The following is a 21547-nucleotide window of genomic DNA, read 5'->3' on the forward strand; positions in this document are numbered from 1 at the left end:
GAGCCATTGGTTCTTTTTTTATTCACTGCATGAACCAATGGCCGTGCAGTTACGCTGCGTTATTGAAAGGCTTCAGTCATCGGAGAAAAAGGAATTTTCCCTAAGCGTCTTAAACCGACGAAGTACTCGTTCCGTATCTCAGGGAACCGAGGTTACGTTAGTAACCGAGTACGTTTTGAGTACGTTTTCCCCCCCTCCTGTTAACGTATGATTCAAGGAATATTCTGTTTAATGATTCACAATAGTATACTAATATAAGTGTTGAGGCAATAAAAACATGTTTTGCACCCAAATTACAATGTGTGTAATGTCTCTACCAAGCATTTAGCTAAACTTAACTAACCACCCTTTACACAAACGTTGTTACAGTAGCTAAAAGTCCAGTGCCAATAAAGATACAAAAAAAAAACTTAGTAAATGTTTATAAACATTTACAAATGATGAATAGTCTCAACTTTAGATTGGGTACTGCAGAAACATGAACAAATGATTAATAAATAATTTGTAAAGATGTGAAAATTGGGTAAATTCCGGTAATTTGGGACCATTTTTGCCATCAAAATGAACGTGGTTTTGCGCAGCTCGTCAGTGAACAACGGCTCTGTGTAGTTAATGCTGCTCCATGTGAAAGCCCGCACGTGATGGAGATTTACTGCTGATTACAGAACCGGCTTTACTGATAAGATGCGCGTTAAATATCGCATGCGATTTATCGTGCAGCCCTAGTTCATTAATTAACATTAACAAGCACATTATCTCATATTTCTAGATTTGTGAATATATATTAAGTAATGATTAGTTAAACATTATATAATGTTTGTTAATGATTTATTAATGAAAGTTATTATAAAGTGTTACCTTTTTTTTTTCTTTTTTTTTGTCATTTTGGTGCTTTGACAGCCCCAGTCCTAATACACTTGCATTATATTGAAAAGACTGGCCAGGATTTTCTTTAAATATTCTATTTTTTTGTCTTCCATGAAAAGAAAGGAATTCATAAGGATTTGGTTTAACATGAGGATGAATTCCCCCACAGTTAAAACACATGCAGGAAAGGCGAATTTCTTATCTCTTCCTACTTCAGGTGCCAGACTTATTGGAAACTCCAGTTACTCTGGGAGGTTAGAGATGCTTCATGATCAGATGTGGATGTCAGTGTGTGACGCTGCCTTTGACCAGCAGGATGCAGAGTTTGTGTAGAGAGCTGGACTGTGGGGCTCCTGTACAGGTGCTGGGAGCAGCTGCTTTTGACAAAGGAGACTAATGTGTGCAGGTTGGAATTAATTTTTCTTTAAGTAAAAGAAAAAGCATTTTTTAAATACAGTATTTTTTATGTCCTTGTTTCTTCACAATTTCAATATTTATTTGTCTCTGTCCTCTACTGTCTCGTCATCTGTCATTCTTTCTGTTCAATATTTAGACCGTGCGAATGTGAGACTGGTAAATGGTAGCAGTCGCTGTGCTGGTAGAGTGGAGGTTCTTCATAGAGGTCAGTGGGGAACAGTGTGTGATGAGTTCTGGGATTTGGCTGATGCTGCAGTGGGGTGTAGAGAGCTGGACTGTGGAGAACCTGTAGATGCTCTGACTGATGATGACTTTGGGCGAGGATCGGGACCAGTCTGGATGAGTGCTGTATTATGTACTGGATCAGAGTCTACACTGAAGAACTAACTGTAAGTCATCAGGATGGAGCATGAATAGCTGTACTCACAATGCAAATGTGGGGGTCATCTGTTCAGGTAAATAATGTGTACTTCTAAGCATTAAGCATTTTTCCCTACTTCTTGGCCATGGATTTGTGTTTATGCAAAGAATTATTGTGTTTTATGTGGAAAACTTTTTGTATACTAATATAGCTGTATTGTTGCATGTTTTATCTGCATTACGTCTGTATTATGTGTGTTTTCTTTACTGTGCACTGTGCTTCATGCAATATAAACAGGTCATAAGCCTTCCAGACTTGCTGCTGGATCTCACCTGTGCTCTGGGAGGCTAGAGATACTTCATGATTGAAATGTTCTGGTAAAGAATCAATATTCAGTGTCTCTTCATTTATTTGTAATGTAAGATTTACTATAATCAATCTTAAAGTAATAGTTCACCCAAAAATGAAAATTCTGTGATTCTTTACTCACCCCCTGAAGTTGTTCCAAACCTGTATGTTGGTAACCAAACTGTTGATGGTAGGCCTTGACATCCATTGTAATGAAAAAAGTACTATGGAAGTCAATGGCTACCATCGACTGTTCGGTTACCAACATTCTTCAAAATATCTTATTCTGTGTTTAACAGAAGAAATTCAAACTCATTCAAGTTTGGAAGAAGTGGAGGGTGAGTAAATGATGACAGAACTCTAATTTTTGGGTAACCTATACTTTTAAATATATTCTATTGCAAAAGTTATTCCCCTAAGTTGTTTATTTTTTGCATGGTTACTGAATGGTAAATAACTATTTGACCATGTCACACACATAAAGAGAAGAATTTTCTCAATCATCATATGTTATATGATAGATACTCTTTTTGTAAGTAATGGGCCTTGTAATGACAAAAGGTTTGTTTTTTGTTTTTGTCCAGGTTACACAGATCTCAGGCTGGTAAACAGTTCAGACTCTTGTTCAGGAAGAGTGGAGCTTCGGGTGATGATTTATTATGCTGCTGAGACTCAAAAATAAAAATGCAATATTTCATCTCACTACATGTATTTTTCAAACATTCATTTCAGACTGAAATATTAATGCCCTCGTTATTCATTTCTGAATTTATTTCTTATTATGTAAAATGTATTATTGATGTAAATCGTATTCTCAGACTTGCAATATTTTTAAACAGTTCTTCTCTTCAGGTTCCTCTCTGGCTCTTCATGATGGTCTGGTGCGGTTGTCTGGAGAGAGACAGTGTGAGGGGGAGGTGGAAGTTTTCATCCATCAGGTCTGGAGGAGAGTTCTGCTCGACTCCTGGAGTCTCACTGAATCCTCTGTGGTCTGCAGACAGCTGGGCTGTGGCTCTGTGCTGAACTTCTACGGCTCCTCTTCATCCAGTCCTGAACACAGTCATGAGTGTGTGACGGGCTTCCAGTGCTCTGGGAGTGAAGCTCATCTGGGGAACTGCAGCTCTCCACAAACTCTCAACTGCAGCTCCACACAACAGCTGTCAATCACCTGCCTTGGTGAGAACAACAACATCTGGACAGATTCTTCAGTTGTTCATGATCAATAATGTGTTTTTCTTTCTCTGAATATCAGGTCGCAGGTCCATCAGGCTGGTGGGTTCTGGGGGAGACTGTGCAGGGAGGCTGGAGGTTTTTCACAGCGGCTCATGTGGGACAGTGTATGGAGGCTGGAGGTTTTTCACAGCGGCTCATGTGGGACAGTGTATGGAGGCTGGAGGTTTTTCACAGCGGCTCATGTGGGACAGTGTATGGAGGCTGGAGGTTTTTCACAGCGGCTCATGGGGGACAGTGTGTGATGACTCCTGGGATATTAAAGATGCCCATGTGGTGTGCAGACAGCTGCAGTGTGGAGTGGCCCTCAGTAACCAGCAGGTACCAGCCTGGTTTGGTCCTGGTTCTGGACCCATATGGCTGGATGAGGTGGAGTGTGAGGGGAATGAGACGTCCCTGTGGAGCTGCTCTTCTCCAGGCTGGGGAAAACATGACTGTCAGCACAAGGAGGATGTAGGAGTCGTGTGCTCAGGTAAACAGTGAACAATTAACAATAGCAAATATTTATTTATACATTTTTATATGTTTATTTATATGCATTTTTTTATTTAAACTCAAAATTTAAATAAGGTTATGAAATATTTCAACAACATATTCACATGTCCATAATGCCCATAATGTTAAGATTTTTCTATTTTGTGATTTTAAAATGTCTTTTTTTTTTGTCTAGAGTTTAAAGAGATCAGGTTAACTGAGGGCTGTGAAGGGAATGTGGAGGTTTTCTACAATGGATCCTGGGGTAATGTGTGCTGGAACCAGATGGACAAAGACACAGCAAGTATGATTTGTCAAGAGCTGAACTGTGGAAGATCTGGTGATTTTTCTAATTCAATATCAAGAGTGAAATCAGCTACTAACTGGCTGGATAAAGTAACATGTCGACCACATGATTCAAATCTGTGGCAGTTTCCGTCTTTACCGTGGGGACAGAATGACTGTGTTGGAGATGAAGTGGCCGAAATCACCTGCTCATGTGAGACATTTTCCTTCAGTCAAAAATTACCACAGTAATCCTTTAATTTTAATGCTTTGAGTAAATGCATGAAATATAGTATATACTGTACATATAATATTGAATTAACTTGTGACTACAGAACAGGAGAGTCATGAGTCCCCTAGAAGCTATTTGTCATGCCCCACATCGTCCCACCAGAGACAGTGTTCAGGTAAATTTATTTGATGGAAAAGAGCATCACAACCATATTGTATTTTATGTTACTGTCTTCTGGGGGCACCAACAGGATTTATTTTCACTCCACACACTCTACCCTACTGCAGGTGCCAGTAATTTGTCTTTGAGTCTGTGATGTGTGTGTTTTAGATCATGTTGCTCTCAGACTGAGTGGAGGGGAGGGCCGGTGCTCTGGGAGGCTGGAGGGGTATCATAACGCTGTGTGGGGCTCAGTCTGTGATGATCAGTGGGACATCAGCGATGCTCAGGTGGTCTGCAGGCAGCTGGGTTGTGGAGCAGCACTGAGGGCTGATGGGAATTCAGTCTTTGGTGCTGGTGAAGGTGTTGTGTGGCTGAACAGAGTCGAGTGCAGAGGGAATGAGATTCACCTGTGGGACTGTCCTCTCTCCCTGAAAAACCACACTGACTGCTCCCACAAAGAGCACGCTGGACTCACCTGTGCAGGTCACAGCAAAACACGAACAAATAGTATTAATTTTAGGCGATTTTAAGACAATCATGATTTTGAATGTGTTTGTGTATTTGACAGATTTGACAGATGTGTCAGTGTCCTCTACTCCTGCCACAACAACATCAGCTTCTCCTCCAGTGCACTCAACATCAGTCTCTCCTCCAGTGCCCTCAACATCAGTCTCTCCTCCACAAACTCCTCCAGCAGCGTCTCTCTCCGTCCCCCCAGTGCTTGTGATTGTACTGGGAGTTGTGCTCTTACTGCTCTTAGTGCCACTGCTTATACTGATTCAGCAGAACAGAGTGATGAGGAGAGGTAGGAGAGATCCAGAGACTGTCATATTGTGTCTTATTCAGTGTGTGATCAGTCATGTGTTGTGAACTGACAGCAGGTTTGTCTGTCTACACTCACAGCTCTCTCTAAGAGGAGACACAGGACGACGACTGAGGCCGTTTATGAGGAGATTCAGCACAGACACAATCACTTCACTCAGAGGGGTGAGTAACTGTCATAGTGTCTGATGTGTTGAGATCATTAATTAATTTATTGAGAGATTAATTTATATGTGTTGAGAGTATTAATTTATTCAGAGTGGTGAGTGGAGTAAATCACATTGATTCATTTGTGCCCTTACCAGTTAACCATAGTTTTATAATAGTAAAAGTGTAGTGTTTTTTGGCAGATTGATTGCCAATTGTATAACCACAGTTTTAGTTCATATAGACGGTTTCAACGGCAATAACATAAACAGTTATTTTACAATAACTGCAAGTCACTGCGCATGCACGCTTTTGTGGCCCTAACTTAACTTCCGGTAGACTTCCAAATAGAATCAATAACAGCAGCTAAGTAGTCCCTCTAGAGTAGATTATTTTTGATAAGCAAAATATGTTTGCTGCGTAAATCAGACGGACTTGCTGAAAATGCAAATTCATTCTCTGCCAGCAGAAGATGATTTAAAGCAGGAGAAAGGTGTTTCCCCAGTAACGGCTGTACACAAACAAAGCAGCGCTGAGCTCACAAACGCTGCTTTATCAGGCATATAACATGCAAGATGAAATGAAAATAACATCGAAAATTTTCTAAAGGTAGTCTTCCTTCAGAAATACAGTGATATAAAAACACCCGCGCCTTGTTTAGATTTTTAAACGTGCAGTATGTGCTCATGTTTATTCAACGAAGCCTTTTGGAAAATCATAGCCAGACTGATAAACAAACACAGACCGGAAGTTAACTTCGAGCCAGGCGCGTGTGCCTGATGAAACCGTCTATACCATGGTTAAACTATGGTTAGTGTAGCAAATCCATGATTAATTTGTGGTTACCATGGTTTAACAACAATAACCATGGTTCATTTTTGTAAAGATGTGACCTTGCATATCATTTGAAATAATATAGTGTTATATGTTCCAGAGGTTTGTGATTGTAAACATATTTCTGTGGTTCTGCTTCCCAATAACAGGAAGTGTCTTTTCTGAAGAACAGCACTCTGGGTACGAAGATGTGGATGAGTTTCTTTCAGGTTAGAGGAATAAAATGTTATAATGTAACATACAGAAATGTGAAATTAATTGAAAACCTTCACCTCACGTCTGCATTATTTTCTAATAATTCAACTGACCGGAGTCAATTATTCCACATATACTACGGTTTCCACACCTCAAGACATTGTTCAGATGATGTATTTCAAGACATACATCAGGTTTTTGTCCTTAAAACGCTCTTGTGTGTAGGACTAATTTTTTACACTTCTTACCCCACTCCTCCATTGCTAATTCCAAAACATAATTTTAGAGCTGTAACGGAGGCTTGAGCCATTGATAGCATAGTAGACTATGAGGCAAGTCGCTTTCTCCCATCCATAAGTAATAGGAGTGCACCATTTTGGAATATCTAAAGTCTTTGGTAATGCGGTTAAGACATGCCTGGAACTACAGTATCCATCTTTTTCCTGCACCCCATGAAGCTTTGCACGAATCATGTGAGTAACTTACCATAATTACACTGTAAACAATCAGTGAAACCTTTACAATGAGGTGACGTCTACTCACCCTTAAACCATTAATAATTAAAAGTAAATTTAAAAGTGTAAAAGTATTAACATATTACTTTCAATATACCATGAATAACACCAAAAGCTAGATTATTTCTGCAAGAATATCATGCTCGTGTTAAATGTCACTGTAGTAATACATACGTGGCCTTGCCTTAAAAATGTTCATTAATATTAGCGAGCGATAATATTTCCAACTGTTTTCTGACATTTTAAAATATAACAAATATTGTATTTAACTGCTTTAGAAACATTTTAATAAACACATCTGATAGGATTAGAAGTGAAAAGGGGAGACAATTACGATTGCATTTTAAAGCATCCATGTGAAAACAAACCTGGAAAGAGACATTAGGATTTGGGGAGAAAAACAAGAGATTCTTAGTGCATTCCAGTAAATTATTCATAGTATATAGCCTATTGTAAATGAAATCAGGAGGCCAGACCACAAATGCGCAGTAGTTTATGTTTGTTTTTTTCCCTCCCATGTTGTTACAGCAGAATACAAAGGAAAAATTAAAATAATGAGGAAAAGACTACAGCAGACTGAAAACAGCTCTTCTCATAGATATTCTTGTTATACCATGTCACATTAAAATACCAAGTGTTATGTTATTCTATAGACATCTGAAAATTGAACATGAAATAAAACTTACAACTCAGTGAAACTGATGGATAAGGATCATTTTTAGTACAACTTTTTAATTTGAAATGATTTGTTTCAGTCTTTTAGTATAGAACGTCCCCAAACTGGAAGTGCATCCCATAATTTAAAACGCAGTATAGACTTTCTAGGAAAAAGATGGATAACTATCTTTAAATTTAGCACTGAAAGAAAATGGAGAACAAAGTGCATTGTTATTTTGAAGGTTCATTTTTATTTAAATTCCCCAGAATCTGCGGTAGGAGGCACACCTTACTATAATGATGTCAGCACAGGTCCAACAGGTCAGTGAATCTGTAACTTGATCACAGGATTTCACTTAATTTAATTAAGTGGTTTTAATTAATTAAGTAATTAATTAAACTACTGAGCCTGTGAACAGTAAAATGAAGTTTTTTTCACACCCTTTCTTGTTTTTGCTTTTAACTCATTTAAAGAGCAACAAGTCACACCAGAGAATTATGATGATGTAATCACTGTTGGACTGACACATCATACTAGAGGTTTATTTCTTTTATTATTTGAATATGCATGTATAATTTTATGGGCATTTTATTTCTATTATAATTTTTAAGTTATGTGTCTTTTGATTGTCACATTTTATTTTTTATTTTTGTTGCAGGTGACATATCAGAAAGCTATGATGATGTTGTCATCATAAGACAGCTCTCCAATAATAAAGCAGGTGTGAGTTTCATATTTTACTTTTTAAAATAGACTGGTACAGTGTTTTTCTTTTCTTTTACTATAGTTCATTATAGTGTTATATAAATTATATAGACTTAGTTTTTATATTGTATATTGTGATATATTAGTGTATTTTGAAGTGCAGTGTGAGATTTTGTTCGTGTAATTAATGACTGGCATTTTTTTTATCAGAGGGAGATCTGGAGGAGTATGATAATGTAAGGAATGTCAGTGAAGATGTGCGAGACCTGTCTGGTAGGTTACTGTGACCTGCTTTACCTCACACTGATTATGTCTAGTTTTCATAACTAAAAATTATAATGCAATTTAAACATTTGCTTTTGTTTTCTAACAACAGACTATGATTATTTGAGGGAAGAGCCAGGAAAACGGGGAGGGACTGTTTAAGTCAGTGACTACACCCACTGCCTCACATCTTATTACAGCTTTTAGTTGCTCTGCACTTAAAAGTGTTGAATGTACCAACACAATTGCATTTAGCCAAAGCTTGCTGTTGTTACAATTACTAGACATTAATAGAAAACATGGACATCAATTCAATACAAATATAGGTTTATAGAAATATGTTATTTTGTATTTTGACATTTATGTGATCATTTTAAAAAGCTGAAGGTGTCCAGGTCAAAAGCACCTGCTTTTAAAAAGCTGAAGGTGTCCAGGTCAAAAGCACCTGCAGGCCAAAGCTTGCTGTTGTTATATTCTTTTGAAATAAAAGATTGTTGCACACTGCTGTGTATTGTAAATGTATTTATCTTATGAGTGCATTTAGCAAAAAATAGAAATGATTCTCTCTTTTCTGATGTTTAGAGTTTCTTCAAATATTTACAATTTTATTTAGACAACAATAATGAATGACGACAAGTTCAGATTTTTTTCTTTATTAAAGCTGCCATGTGGAACATTTGCCTTTTTATCGCCATCTCTGTTTTAAACATAAACTTGTAAGTTATCAGAATATATAATACATGATCAGGGATCAAACATGGTTGTATCTCTAATAAGACATTTACAGTATAAAAAAACACATTTCTGTCTGACAGATGAAATTGGAGAGTTAAATTCAACAAAGAAAAAATTGAGGGAACAAGACAGAAATTGAGACAGAAAAAAATAACATTTTTTTGCATGTGAATAAAGAATTTTGCATACAAAAACAAAAAAAAATTCTCCGGTTACTGATGTAAACTCGGTTCCCTGAGATAAGGGAAAGAGCGTTGTGTATGGGTAAACTCCTGTTTACTCTGTTACTGAAGCCTGATTTGTTCACGTTTGTGTAGTTTGCACAAACCAATGGCGCTTTAGCCAGCCAGAAAGGGCGGAGCTGTGTATATAAGCCGTGTATATAAGTCGACTCGCAGCACCATTTCATCAGAATCATTCGACTGAAGTGACAGTCATCGATTCGCGTGCAGCTTATAGCACGGCAAGTGAGACAGTGCTCGTTCCCTTATCTCAGGGAACTGAGGTTACGTCAGTAACCGGAGCGTTCCCTTTCGAACATTCACTTCACGTTGTGTACAGTATGGGGAAAGAAATAAAACAAGCCGTGCTATGCGCAGAAGCAGACAAAGCCGCTCTGCGAGCCCAGTTCTGGAGCAATTAAGTTAAGGGACAGATAACATGACAACATGAGTCAACTGAATCCCGAGCATAGCTGAGGACTTTTGGACATAGCTATTTCTACCGTAGGGAGAAATAAGCAGTTTAAGCAGTTTAAGCCGATAAAATCCATGCCTGGAGAGCAGGGACATCTAGGCTGCAAAATCTGGTAAAATGGATGGCGACGACCAGCCGGTGGCCGCGCATATCTCACCAATAGAGATTCCGCTGGACCAAGCCCAGGAGGAGGCCATTCTTCTAGTGGAGTGGGCCCTCACACCTATGGGGCCTTGCAAACCTTCTGAGGCATAAGCCAAGGCTATAGCGTCAATTGTCCAGCGGGACAGTCTTTGCTTTGTAACCGGCATCCCCTTAGAGCGGCCTCCAAAGCAAACGAAAATTTGCTCCGACTGTCTGAACAGGCTGGAGCGTTCAAGATATATTCTCAGGGCCCTGACAGGGCAGAGAACATTAGAACATTAGGAATGAATAGGAACATTCCATCTGCCTCAGAGGGGAAAGAGCCACGTCTATGCACTTTGTAAATGTGCAAGGGGCCAGAGACAGTCCAAATGGTAGGTCTGTATATTGGTAGGCCACTCCCTCGAACGTGAATCTCAAGAGCGGCCTGTGATGTGGGGCTATGTGTATGTGAAAGTAAGCATCTTTCAGATCCACTGTTAAAAACCAGTCCTTGGGGCAAATGTGCGTGAGGATCTGTTTGATAGTTAACATCTTGAACCGCCAGCTCATAAGCATTCAGATGTGGGAGAAAGCACGCCATCTTTTTTTTTGTTTTTTTTTTGGGACTCGCTGTTTGCTGGAGGTACTATTTCTATAGCACCTTTTGCAAGCAGTGTTTGTACTTCGTTGTCCTGAACCGAAGTGTGAATAATACTTCTGAAACAACGTGGCCTGTGAGCAAACTGAAGCGAGTAGCCTCGTTGAATTGTTTTTTTAACCCAGCTTGACACGCCCGGTATGGCTGCCCAGGCCTTGAACCGGGATGCAAGTGGATCTAATTGCAATTGGGTCTTGGTCAGTTCTTTGTGAACTGCAGGCAAGAACGGGGCGGGCCGCTGGTGGGGAGGCAGTTGACGGCGTCCCGGCAGGAACCACTCGTCTAGGCCATGAGCGGGCTTATCTGGAGCCGACTACTCGAGACCCAGATCCTCCACCGCCATGGAGAGAACACGGATCAGCTCAGTGTCCGGTTTCAGCTGCGATGGTTGGGAAGAAGGGAGTGCACCATTCTTCAGCGTCTGATGCCATCAAGGACATCGAGTCGTCGACGGCAATCTCCTCCTCGGAGGCGCCAAAGGAAACCAAGCCGCTTGCTGCAAAGGAGGGGCGTTGATCCTCTTGTGCGAAGAACACTGGCGCGACGAGGCGGAGCGGGGAGAGGGGGGCAAGCGGGTGCTGGGCCGACGTGACACCGCTCACACCCGTTGAGAGAGAGCCGCTGTTTCTTTCTCTTAGGAGAGAAAGGAAATGGGAGAGCAGAGCCGGAAGTACTGCCTTCAGTGAAGAAGGCAATACGCGAGCGAAGACTGGACAAACCAGGCAGGTGACACACTCGCTGTGCCCGTCTGATTTGTGCAAGGGCTCCTTGCACGAGTCGCACTCGCGGCGCAACATTTGCAACAATGCGCGCTGGAAATTTGCTCAAATTTGCTCTTTTAGAAAGCGCCGGATGGCCACAGGGGAGACTCGTCCTCTGCCGGGGGCTCTTCGATGGCGGCAAGCGGGTTGAGCTTCTTTCCGTCTTCTTTCGTTAGCTTCTTGCAGAGTCAGCGAAGAGATGATCCTCATCGCTGAAGGAGCAGATTCTGATGAAATGGTGCTGCGAGTCGACTTATATATACGTCGACTCCGCCCTTTCTGGCGGGCTAAAGCGCCATTGGTTTGTGCAGCTTCACAAACGTGAACAAATCAGGCTTCAGTAACAGACTAAACAAGAGTTTACCCGTACACAACGTGAAGTGAATGTTCGAAAGGGAATATTTAAGAGATACATGTTTTCGGTTTCATAATAACAAATAGCATCTTTGAAGACAAGACTGTGAATCACATTTGTAGGGCTAAAAATTTTATTTAACTTAAATCACCCCAAAATGTATTGGTTGTTCTAAAAACAAACAAACAATAAATAAATAAATAAATACATAAATGGGCAGCTGTTTCTTCCACAAGACCACTGTTATGAAGCGAATTGAGACGAGATGCGTGCGGATCCATGTGCAAAGCTTTTATTAAAAGATGTGGTTACAAACAGGCAAGGGTCAGACAATGGCGGACAGGTATATTGGGGCAAGACAAAGGAGTAGTCCAGTAAACAGGCGTGGTCAATCTCTTGTGAACAATGTCCAAACAAGGTAATCCAAAGGGGTAATCTGAAACGCAGGCGATGGTCCAGGCAAGGAGCAAGCAGAGTCCAAACGACAAGAGAGAAATCCAAGACAGGCAGGTGATCAGGAAACAGGCAATCAGACAAAAACAAGACGAGACTAGACTTGATTAGAACTAGGAACTTGGAACTAGAAACTAGGACAGCGAACTGGCTCCATAAAGTAGTAATCGGCTATACAACGACAAGCGCTAACAATACTCGGCTTTGAATGGTGAATGGTTTGAGACTGATTTTTATAGTGTGTGTAATTGGCTACAGGTGAAAACGTAATCAGTGAAATGGAACATGGGAAATGTAGTCCAGAGTGACATGCAACAGTCTGTGTAATGTGAGAGTCAATATAATAGGAGGGCAACCTCCGGTGGCAAGCAGACAGAAGGCCACAGACTGGATTCGTGACAACCACAAAATGAGCAAGTCTCATCAATATCAGAGTATTGTTGGAGTTAACAGGATATATTTTATAATAAACTTCCTTAACTTTGTTGCATATACAAAACTTGCTCAGCAAAAGCCAGGTATTTTTCCAATCTATTTCCAATCTATTTCCCCAGTAGAATTTACCTCTTGGAGTTCTTTCTTTTCATTTAAAAATTTTGTAAATATGCCTGTTGTTGCACTTACTGTCTAAAATGTCAATACCACCCAAACGTAAAGCAGGATATATAGTGTTACCCTTACTGAATGTTAGGTGATTTATAATTAGTTGGACCAAACCTTCTGGGATAGCTTCTATTCCTTTGATGGAACTGGGAAGTCATGGCAATTCATACATTTCTCCTAAGTTAGAACATTCCCAACATCATCAACCACAGACAGAATGCAGTAAAAGTTGTTGAACCATCTAAGAAAGAAAATACTTCTCTTTTTAATTTGTGAGGCCTATTTTTCTAAATTAAATCTACAAGTATTTTATAATTCTCCTTCATAACTTTGTCATTAATAAACAGACAAAGGGCAGACTACTTAATAAATATATATTTGCTAAAAAAAGGGACTGATTTTTTTTCTTTGTCATTTTGAAAGTAGCATTAATTTTATAAAGTATAGGTGAAGGTGTTGTGTGGCTGAACAGTGAGTACAGAGGGAATGAGATTCACCTGTGGGACTGTCCTGTCTCCCTGAAAAGCCACACTGACTGCTCCCACAAAGAGCACGCTGGACTCACCTGTGCAGGTCACAGCAAACACTGAGAAATATTATTCTTTTTATTTTTAATATTTTTATGTATTCAAGACAATCATGATTTTGAATGTGTTTGTTTCTATTTTGCCAGATGTGCCAGTGTCCACTACTCCTGCCACAACAACATCAGCTTCTCCTCCAGTTTCTCCTCCAGTGCGCTCAACATCAGTCTCTCCTCCACAAACTCCTCCAGCAGCGTGCTTGTGATTGTACTGGGAGTTGTGCTCTTACTGCTCTTAGTGCCACTGCTTATACTGATTCAGCAGAACAGAGTGATGAGGAGAGGTAGGAGAGATCCAGAGACTGTCATATTGTGTCTTATTCAGTGTGTGATCAGTCATGTGTTGTGAACTGACAGCAGGTTTGTCTGTCTACACTCACAGCTCTCTCTAAGAGGAGACACAGGACGATGACTGAGGCCGTTTATGAGGAAATTCAGCACAGACACAATCACTTCACTCAGAGGGGTGAGTCTGTTGAAATGATCACCTTTATTATTAATATGAAAACATTTTATACTGTTGTTGTGAATAGTCAAAATGATGAATTTATAGTTGAAAGTTTTTTGTTTTTTTTACTATGCTGACATGTCTAATGATTCTACATGTCTTTTTTGATCGTTAGAGTTAAAGCTATGTTAATCCTGTTATGCTTCCTGCTTTTAACCACAGAATTCAGCAGTGAAAACCACATCGCTGTGTTTGTGTAAAAACGTGTTTGTGCAAGCTGCAGTCAGGGTGAGAGCACACAGGTGTTAGTCTGTGGGGGAAGTTTGAACAAGTGTAGATATCAAAGTCAGCATTTCTGAATTCTCTTAGTAAAGGAAAAAGTTCACCCAAAATAAAAATACACACCCTCAGGCTATCCAAGATGTGGATGAGTTTGTTTCTTCATTGGAAAAGATTTGAAGAATTTAGCATTACATCACTTGCTCACCAGTGGATCCTTTGCAGTGAATGGGTGACGTCAGAATGAGAGTTTATCCCTTGTTGTCCTCTCACATCAAAATCCACCACTGTGTTTGTTTAGAACTGTTGTAATGGACATTTCTTAGAGTGTATGATTTATTGGTTTTCATTTACAGACAAAATGGACCAAAAGGCTCCAGAAGAATATGTCAACACTGATAGAATTGTGAGAATTTTCCATAGTAAAATGATCATTCCAAAATAAATATGAAGTAGGACCACAAATATAACTTAGTCCTAGTTTAGAGAGAGTGATGTTGTCTGTATTTTTTCACAGATTGCATGCATGAGACCTACGATGATGCCACAACCATGAGAGAAGGTGATTTTTACAGCCTAGTTTTTTTAATGTGTGTTTTGGCATGACACATATTTGCATAATATGCATCTGCTGTACATTTTTAGAAGAAACACAGAAGAATTATGATAATATCGTTTGTGAACAAAATGTTGGAGCTGTAAGGGGTGAGTGTCATGGTGTTTCAATCAGACATATTTTATGTTCCATCTAAAACAAATTTTTCAGCTAAAGTAGTCACCAACTGGTGCATGTGTAGACTAAATTCCGAAGATATTGCAAAGTTTACAGATTAATCTTCTTTCCTTTTTTGTAACAACAGAGTATGGAGAAGAGGAGCCAGTTTAAGATAAAGAACGTGTGTGAACTGCTTTCAATTACTGCTTCTGTTGTTTTTTCTTGTTGTTGTTGTTGTTGTTGTTATTATTTGATACCGTTTTGTATTAATCAGCTTACACTATTGCTGAATGGTGGCAGTTGCTGTCCGTGGTGCTGGTTGAGCGAACATTGTAGTTCAGCTCATTTCCCTTATAGTGTCATGGATATGTGACCAATCAGACCAATATATTTAGCTTGATGTAATAGTATAAATGGATATGTCACACATACAATACATTCGAATTGACTGCCATCACTAAGTTTAATTTAATAGCAGTAATTTGTTGTCCTCCGAATGAAACTATTTTATATCAATGAATCAAAATTATTGCCTCTCTTTGGTAATGTTCTGTCATTTGTACAGTACATTATTTTACACTAAATACCCACCCACACGTATGACCCCTCGCTTGGGTGGTCATATATTGCTTTTACTTTACTGCCATCTTCTGGACATAAAACGGCGTTGCAGTGTTTTTTTTTTGTCAAACAGACAGTTTATCATTCCTGCAATTTTATTTTTAAATGATAATTGATTAAAACATTTTTTATGTCCATGATTGAACTTCCATTATGATTTTTTTCATATAATGATAGCATACTGCCCTGCAAGTTTCACAATTTACGATCAATAGGGTATAGAGCATCTGAAGTGACATTTGTAGGGGAAGAAAAACCCTGAGGCTGAATTAGGAAATAACACACAACAATATAAATGGGGCAAACTTTTTCAATATACTTTATCAACACAATGGTCAAATGTGACCCTGGACCACAAAACCAGTCATAAGGGTCAATTTTACGAAACTGAGATTTATACATCATCTGAAAGCTGAATAAATAAGCTTTCCATTGATGTATGGTTTGTTAGGATAGGGCCATATTTGGCCGAGATACAACTATTTGAAAATCTGGAATCTGAGGGTCCAAAAAAATCGAAATATTGAGAAAATTGCCTTTAAGTCCGTAGCAATGCATATTACTAATCAAAAATGAAGTTTTAATATATTTACGGTAGGAAATTTACAAAATATCTTCATGGAACATTATCTTTGCTTAATATCCTATTGATTTTGGCATAAAAGAAAAATCGATCATTTTGACCGATACAGTTTTTGTCTATTGCTACAAATAAACCCGTGCTGACTGGTTTTGTGGTCCAAGGTCACAAATATTAGCGAGAGTATTATTTTGATCAAAATAATTGCGGTCCCTTTAAATCCTGATTCATATGGGCATTTGATTGGCGCGCACGCGCTATTTGTGGCGTAATTGATTGTTTGAGCTGAGTTTGCAGACTCTAACGAAAAACGGCGGCAAACGTTAGCTGTTTATAAAAATAAAATGAATATTCCCATTACGTACGATTTATAAGGCTTATTACAGGAAAATGTAAGCTATGACCTGTCTAAACACATTTTAAGTGTTGATAATATGTTGATATGACTGACTACACCGATATGGGTAATCATAAATCAAGTAATGTTATTGCTGTTCTGATAGCCATTATTAGTTTTGTCATTAGTAATCCCATCATAAATTAAAAAGTCTTTTAGTGTGTTTCTCTTTTTCTTTTTCTTTTTGGACTCAACACAGAGTACACAATGAGGAAAGGACTTGTGTTACTTGCCTAGCTTAAGATTTTTGTTGGTTTATTTATTTATTTATTGGGACTGGAGTTGTGAATGCAATGTTTATAATTGACTTTTTTTTGTCCCCTTTCAGCTAAAGTATTGTCTGACAAGTCCTCCAGATATGGATATTATGGATCTTACAGGTTAGAGAACTGCTTGCTTATTTACTTGCTTAGTTACTTACTATGAGATGTGATTGAAGAGTCTCAGCGTTCTAAATAGTTTTGTATTCTCCAACTATTTTAAATCAGAATTCTGGGAATTTATCTGTAACAACAGTAAAACTTTATAATTTCATGTAAATAGTTTTCTCAGTGTAATTAAAACCGTGAATGTCTGCTCAGGGACTATAGGACTTATGAAGTCATCAAAATAAAAAAATTATAAAGTAACTTGCCAAGTTACTGTCATAGGTTTGATGCTTTGCTGTGATGCCGGTTTCAAGCTGTTCAAACAGCCTAACCCATTTATCTGCCTGTCTCTAAAATGTCATTTATCTATCACACTATGAATGTTGTATTATTGTTTTTGTGTTATTTTAATAATATTGTGGTAATAGATACGTTTAAACCCCAAAACCTAAATCTTGTACCATATTTTTCTTAATGAATATGAAATTTATCAGTATGCCATGCTTGAAAGTGACTTAAGGGAACAGCGGCTGGGGACTAACTGAGGTTATATGAGGTTGCATGATGCACACTTTCAACTGCAGTTCACATTTTGATCACAAGGTGGAAACCTGTGACTGAGAAGATCTAGTCTACTAAAATATGTGTGATGTCTCTGTCTCTGTCTCTCTATTCATCCTTTATCTTAAAATATATGTAAAAACAACAACAAAATTATCATCCAATTCTTATTTTACATTTTGGCTTTCTTCAGTACGTATTCATTCAATTGCCAAAGATCATCAAATTAGGTCCATGTTAGGTCACTGCTCTGCTGTAGCCAATAGACCAGATATTAGAAAAATTCACCACTTTGCTCCACAATACAGATATTGTGCTCATATTAATAACTGGTCTATTCACTACAGTTCAGCTGGATGGTGTTGTAATGCGAAGTGTTACTCACAAGCAATTAAATCACGAATGTGCTCCGGCAATAAAGGATGCATTCTCAAAGAACAGCTGTGACTGACACCAGCTTTATCTGCCGTCTGGTCACCGTGGGAACGCAGGTATACCTATTAAATTCTTACAGAGACTGCAGAAGCAGATGGGGGTTTCCATAGAGACCGCAGGAGGCCAAGTCCACAATAAGCAACCCCCAAACTATCTTTACACCCTGCGGCTTAAACATTCCCTGAAACTTCCCAGCCAGTTATGAGATAGATAGATAGATAGATAGATAGATAGATAGATCACCATCAGGCCATCCATAATGTACAGTAGATGAGTTTGTTTCTTTATTGGAACAGATTTGGGGTAATTTAGCATTGTATCAATTGCTCACCAGTGGATCCTCTGCGGTGAATGGGTGCCATCAGAATTACAGTCCAAACAGCTGATAAAAACATCACAATAATCCACAAGTAATCCACACCACTCCAGTCCATCAATTAACATCTTAAGCAAAAAGCTGCGTGTTTGTAAGAAACAAATCTATCATTAATGAGTTTTAACATTAAACCGTAACTTCTGACCAAAAGTCCATAATCCATAGTAATGCTTTCTCCAATGAAAGTCCATCCCCTGTTGTTCTCTCAAATCAAAATCCATCAACATATTTGTTTAGAACGGTTTTAACTTGTAAATGATGCTTGATCTGTGCATACTTCTCTCCTGATTCAGACAAGACAACTTTTTCACTGGCGAAAGCAGTATTATGGAAAGAGGACTTGTATTTTAGCCAGATAGATTTGTTTCTTACAAACATAATTTTTCGCTTCACAAGATGTTAATTCATGGACTGGAGTCATTTGTTGGATTATTGTGAAGTTTTTAATCAGCTGTTTGGACTCTCATTCTGACGGCACCCATTCACTGCAGAGGTTCCATTGGTGAGCAAGTGATGTAATGTTAGATTTCTCCAAATCTGTTCCAATGAAGAAACAAACTCTTTTACATCTTGGATGGCCTGAGGGTGAATACATTTTCAGCAAATTATAATTCTTTGGTGAGCTATTCCTTTAATTGTGTTGTTTGTGCATTTGTATGTGATGCAAATGGAGGCAGTTATATTTCTTGTGCCGTCTTATATTGGAGGGTCTTTTTTTTTGCACCTCGCTACCATACTAAAATTTACAATGTAGGCAAGACATGCCTGTAACCCTTCAGCTCGCACTCTCACGCTGGGCTTCTTATCGCTCTATTGACACCAGGATGGATGGATCGGTTTAGCACACAGCACTGGCAGGCTTATCTCCACTGCTCACCAAATTGAGATGGGACCTGTGTCTAGCCGACGGTATCAAACAGCTTTAGCCTGAACATGAGGGCATCAATCTACCTCCCCCTTGATGATCCTTATTCTCAAATTTCAAGCCTGTCACCGCTCAAGCCAACAGCAGAGCCTTGCCTTCCCGTAATGGACATCAGACTCTGACCACAGATGTTTTGCCTGCTGTTAAAAGCCCAGTGATTATGAGCCAGATGGTAAGCAGTCTCACTTTAGTGCATATTGCAGATATTTGCTAAATACAGTTTCTAGGCCCAGAATCACCTGCTTTTTTTGTTCAGATGAGACTGAAGACAAACTTAAGAATTTGAAGAGTATGGAAAGTGCTGATCTGTAATGTAAATCAATGGGTGACATGCACCAATGGCTGAGAAGGGAGGATATACAATACTGATGTAATTTAGTGAAATTTTTTGGGGGGAAAAATGAACTTTTGTGTCATTTTGTATGTTTCAGTTTTTAAGTAGGAGGATTAAACTGCAAAGTCTTAAGATTAATCATGAATAAGTGCTATTTTAATTTACATCTGCACCTGCAGCATTGATATTAGCTTGTTTAAATTCCAGTAAGGCTGTGTAGTGGTGTGTTTTGGTGTACATGTCTGCAAGAGGCAGTTCGGGTTATGTCTCACAGTTCAGTGATCTAAGTGCACAGTTGGCGGCACCCACTGACTCTGAGAACCCAAGTCTCAGTCAATGACTCATGATGTGTGGAGTGGGCGTCTGGACACTCATTCATAGAAATACCATTTCCTATGGACAGGACTTAGTTACTGAGTACTGTAATTTACACAGAAAAAAAGGATTGTGGAGATTAATAATCAGCTGTTTTTCCCAATGGCTTTGTTTTCTGACTTCATGTAATACAAAGTACCTTCATTAGAATACAGTGGTGAAAACATCTGTCTATCTATCTATCTATCTATCTATCTATCTATCTATCTATCTATCTATCTATCATTTGTTTGTGTCCGCCCATCCATTTGTCTGTCATTTTTTTTTGTGTCCGTCTCTCTATCGATTTGTCTCTATCCACCTGTCTATCTTTCTGTCTTTTGTTCTTTCTGTCTGTCTGTCTATCTATATGTTTTTTTATAGATCCATTATTAATTTATCCACCCATCCATCCTTAGTTAGTTTATTTATTGATTTGTTCATTTGTTCTGTCTGTCATTATTTCTGTCTGTCTCTCCATCCATCCATCATTTGTTTGTTCCATCCGTCCGTCTGTCCGTCCGTCAGTGTGTGTCATTGGCTGTTCTATCATTCTGTCTATCTAGAATTCCTGCCAACCATTAATCAGTATAGTAAAGGTTACTTTAAAAATGGATGAGTTAAAAATTAATAAGGAAACATGGCCATTTATTGTTTTATGTGTATAGCATATAGGCCATTTATGAGCTTATGAGAGCAGGACAGTGTGTGCAGACAGCAGGAGAAAGACACGAGTCTGTATTTACCATGATGGCTTACTCCTCATTGATCATTGTAATGAATGTCAACATTAAAATTCACTGTCACGTTCCTCTGTTCTCGCTAGCGTTTTACGATATAGCATTCTTAAATTAGACTCTGTAACGGGAATAGACAATCATTCTTAAATCCAAGACCACGCTGAATGACCGAATGCGACATACAGAGCTTGGATTAAAACACAGGTTTAGTGCAACCAATGTGAAGTGATTGCGAGTCAAACCCAAAGGAATAATTCCAGGGAATTAGAGCTGGAGCTCTGTAAATGATAGGAATGCTGTCATAACACATGGAGTGGATGCCGTCACTAATCCTAGAGAGTTTCAAGCATCAAGACTGGATAGGACACATGCTAAATAAATAGGACGTGTGTCTTGAAAAATTTACCTGCTTTATTAGAACATCATTTTAAGCTGAAGTGTATCATTTCTGCACCACCTTCATCACCAAACACAATTGTGCATAACAAAGACTGTTTGGCTCATTGGAATGCTTAGACACAGTGTTTACACTTTTTTTTTTACAGCAAAATCAGTCTACAAATGAATACTTACAGTTGTCTTTACATATTGTAAGAGAAAATATTGAATAATTTCAATAAGTCATTCCTCCATTCGGCACAAACTATTTAAGATCTGATGGTGTTGATTCAAATTGTACCTGAGTTCAAACAGGTTATTCCAGTGTTACATGAAAACAGATTATAAAAAGCATGTCAAACATTTTTAGAAAGCTAGATGATGATCCATTATATATTTGATAATGCCTAGTTTGCACTGCATCCCTGTGCAAACTGTCTTCCCCCTTCTTTCACACACACAAATACACCAGTCTTGTTTATTCTCAAGTTGTGTGTGTGTGTGTGTGTGTGTGTGTGTGTCAGAGGTGTAAAGTATTGGAGTAAATGTA

At 38.8% G+C, this 21547-nt stretch overlaps 1 protein-coding gene, 2 long non-coding RNA genes and 1 pseudogene across 3 annotated transcripts; all 4 read left to right on the forward strand.

Annotated features, from left to right (window-relative positions):
- Window positions 1-1691, forward strand: part of LOC107658716 (scavenger receptor cysteine-rich type 1 protein M130 pseudogene) — an 11211-nt pseudogene extending 9520 nt beyond the window's left edge.
- A 314-nt stretch (window positions 1692-2005) lies between these two features.
- Window positions 2006-15099, forward strand: LOC107658717 (antigen WC1.1-like). The gene is made up of 12 exons (XM_016447374.1): window positions 2006-2022; window positions 2578-2639; window positions 2846-3169; window positions 3246-3301; window positions 3434-3695; window positions 3894-4196; window positions 4545-4859; window positions 4945-5181; window positions 5280-5363; window positions 14731-14775; window positions 14859-14918; window positions 15074-15099. The coding sequence occupies exons 1-12, from the start codon at window positions 2006-2008 to the stop codon at window positions 15097-15099; spliced, it is 1791 nt and encodes a 596-aa protein (XP_016302860.1).
- Window positions 7775-8966, forward strand: LOC107658792 (uncharacterized). The gene is made up of 6 exons (XR_001630827.1): window positions 7775-7867; window positions 8021-8086; window positions 8206-8268; window positions 8463-8525; window positions 8629-8856; window positions 8920-8966. It is a non-coding gene; the product is annotated as an uncharacterized LOC107658792 (long non-coding RNA).
- Window positions 15100-16443: 1344 nt separating the features above from the next.
- LOC107658794 (uncharacterized) lies at window positions 16444-19629 on the forward strand. The gene is made up of 4 exons (XR_001630828.1): window positions 16444-16521; window positions 16855-16906; window positions 17803-17946; window positions 19090-19629. It is a non-coding gene; the product is annotated as an uncharacterized LOC107658794 (long non-coding RNA).
- Window positions 19630-21547: the final 1918 nt, after the last annotated feature.

The sequence above is a fragment of the Sinocyclocheilus anshuiensis genome, unplaced genomic scaffold, assembly GCF_001515605.1.
Source record: "Sinocyclocheilus anshuiensis isolate Anshui unplaced genomic scaffold, SAMN03320099.WGS_v1.1 scaffold283, whole genome shotgun sequence".
Taxonomy (NCBI): Eukaryota; Metazoa; Chordata; class Actinopteri; order Cypriniformes; family Cyprinidae; genus Sinocyclocheilus; species Sinocyclocheilus anshuiensis.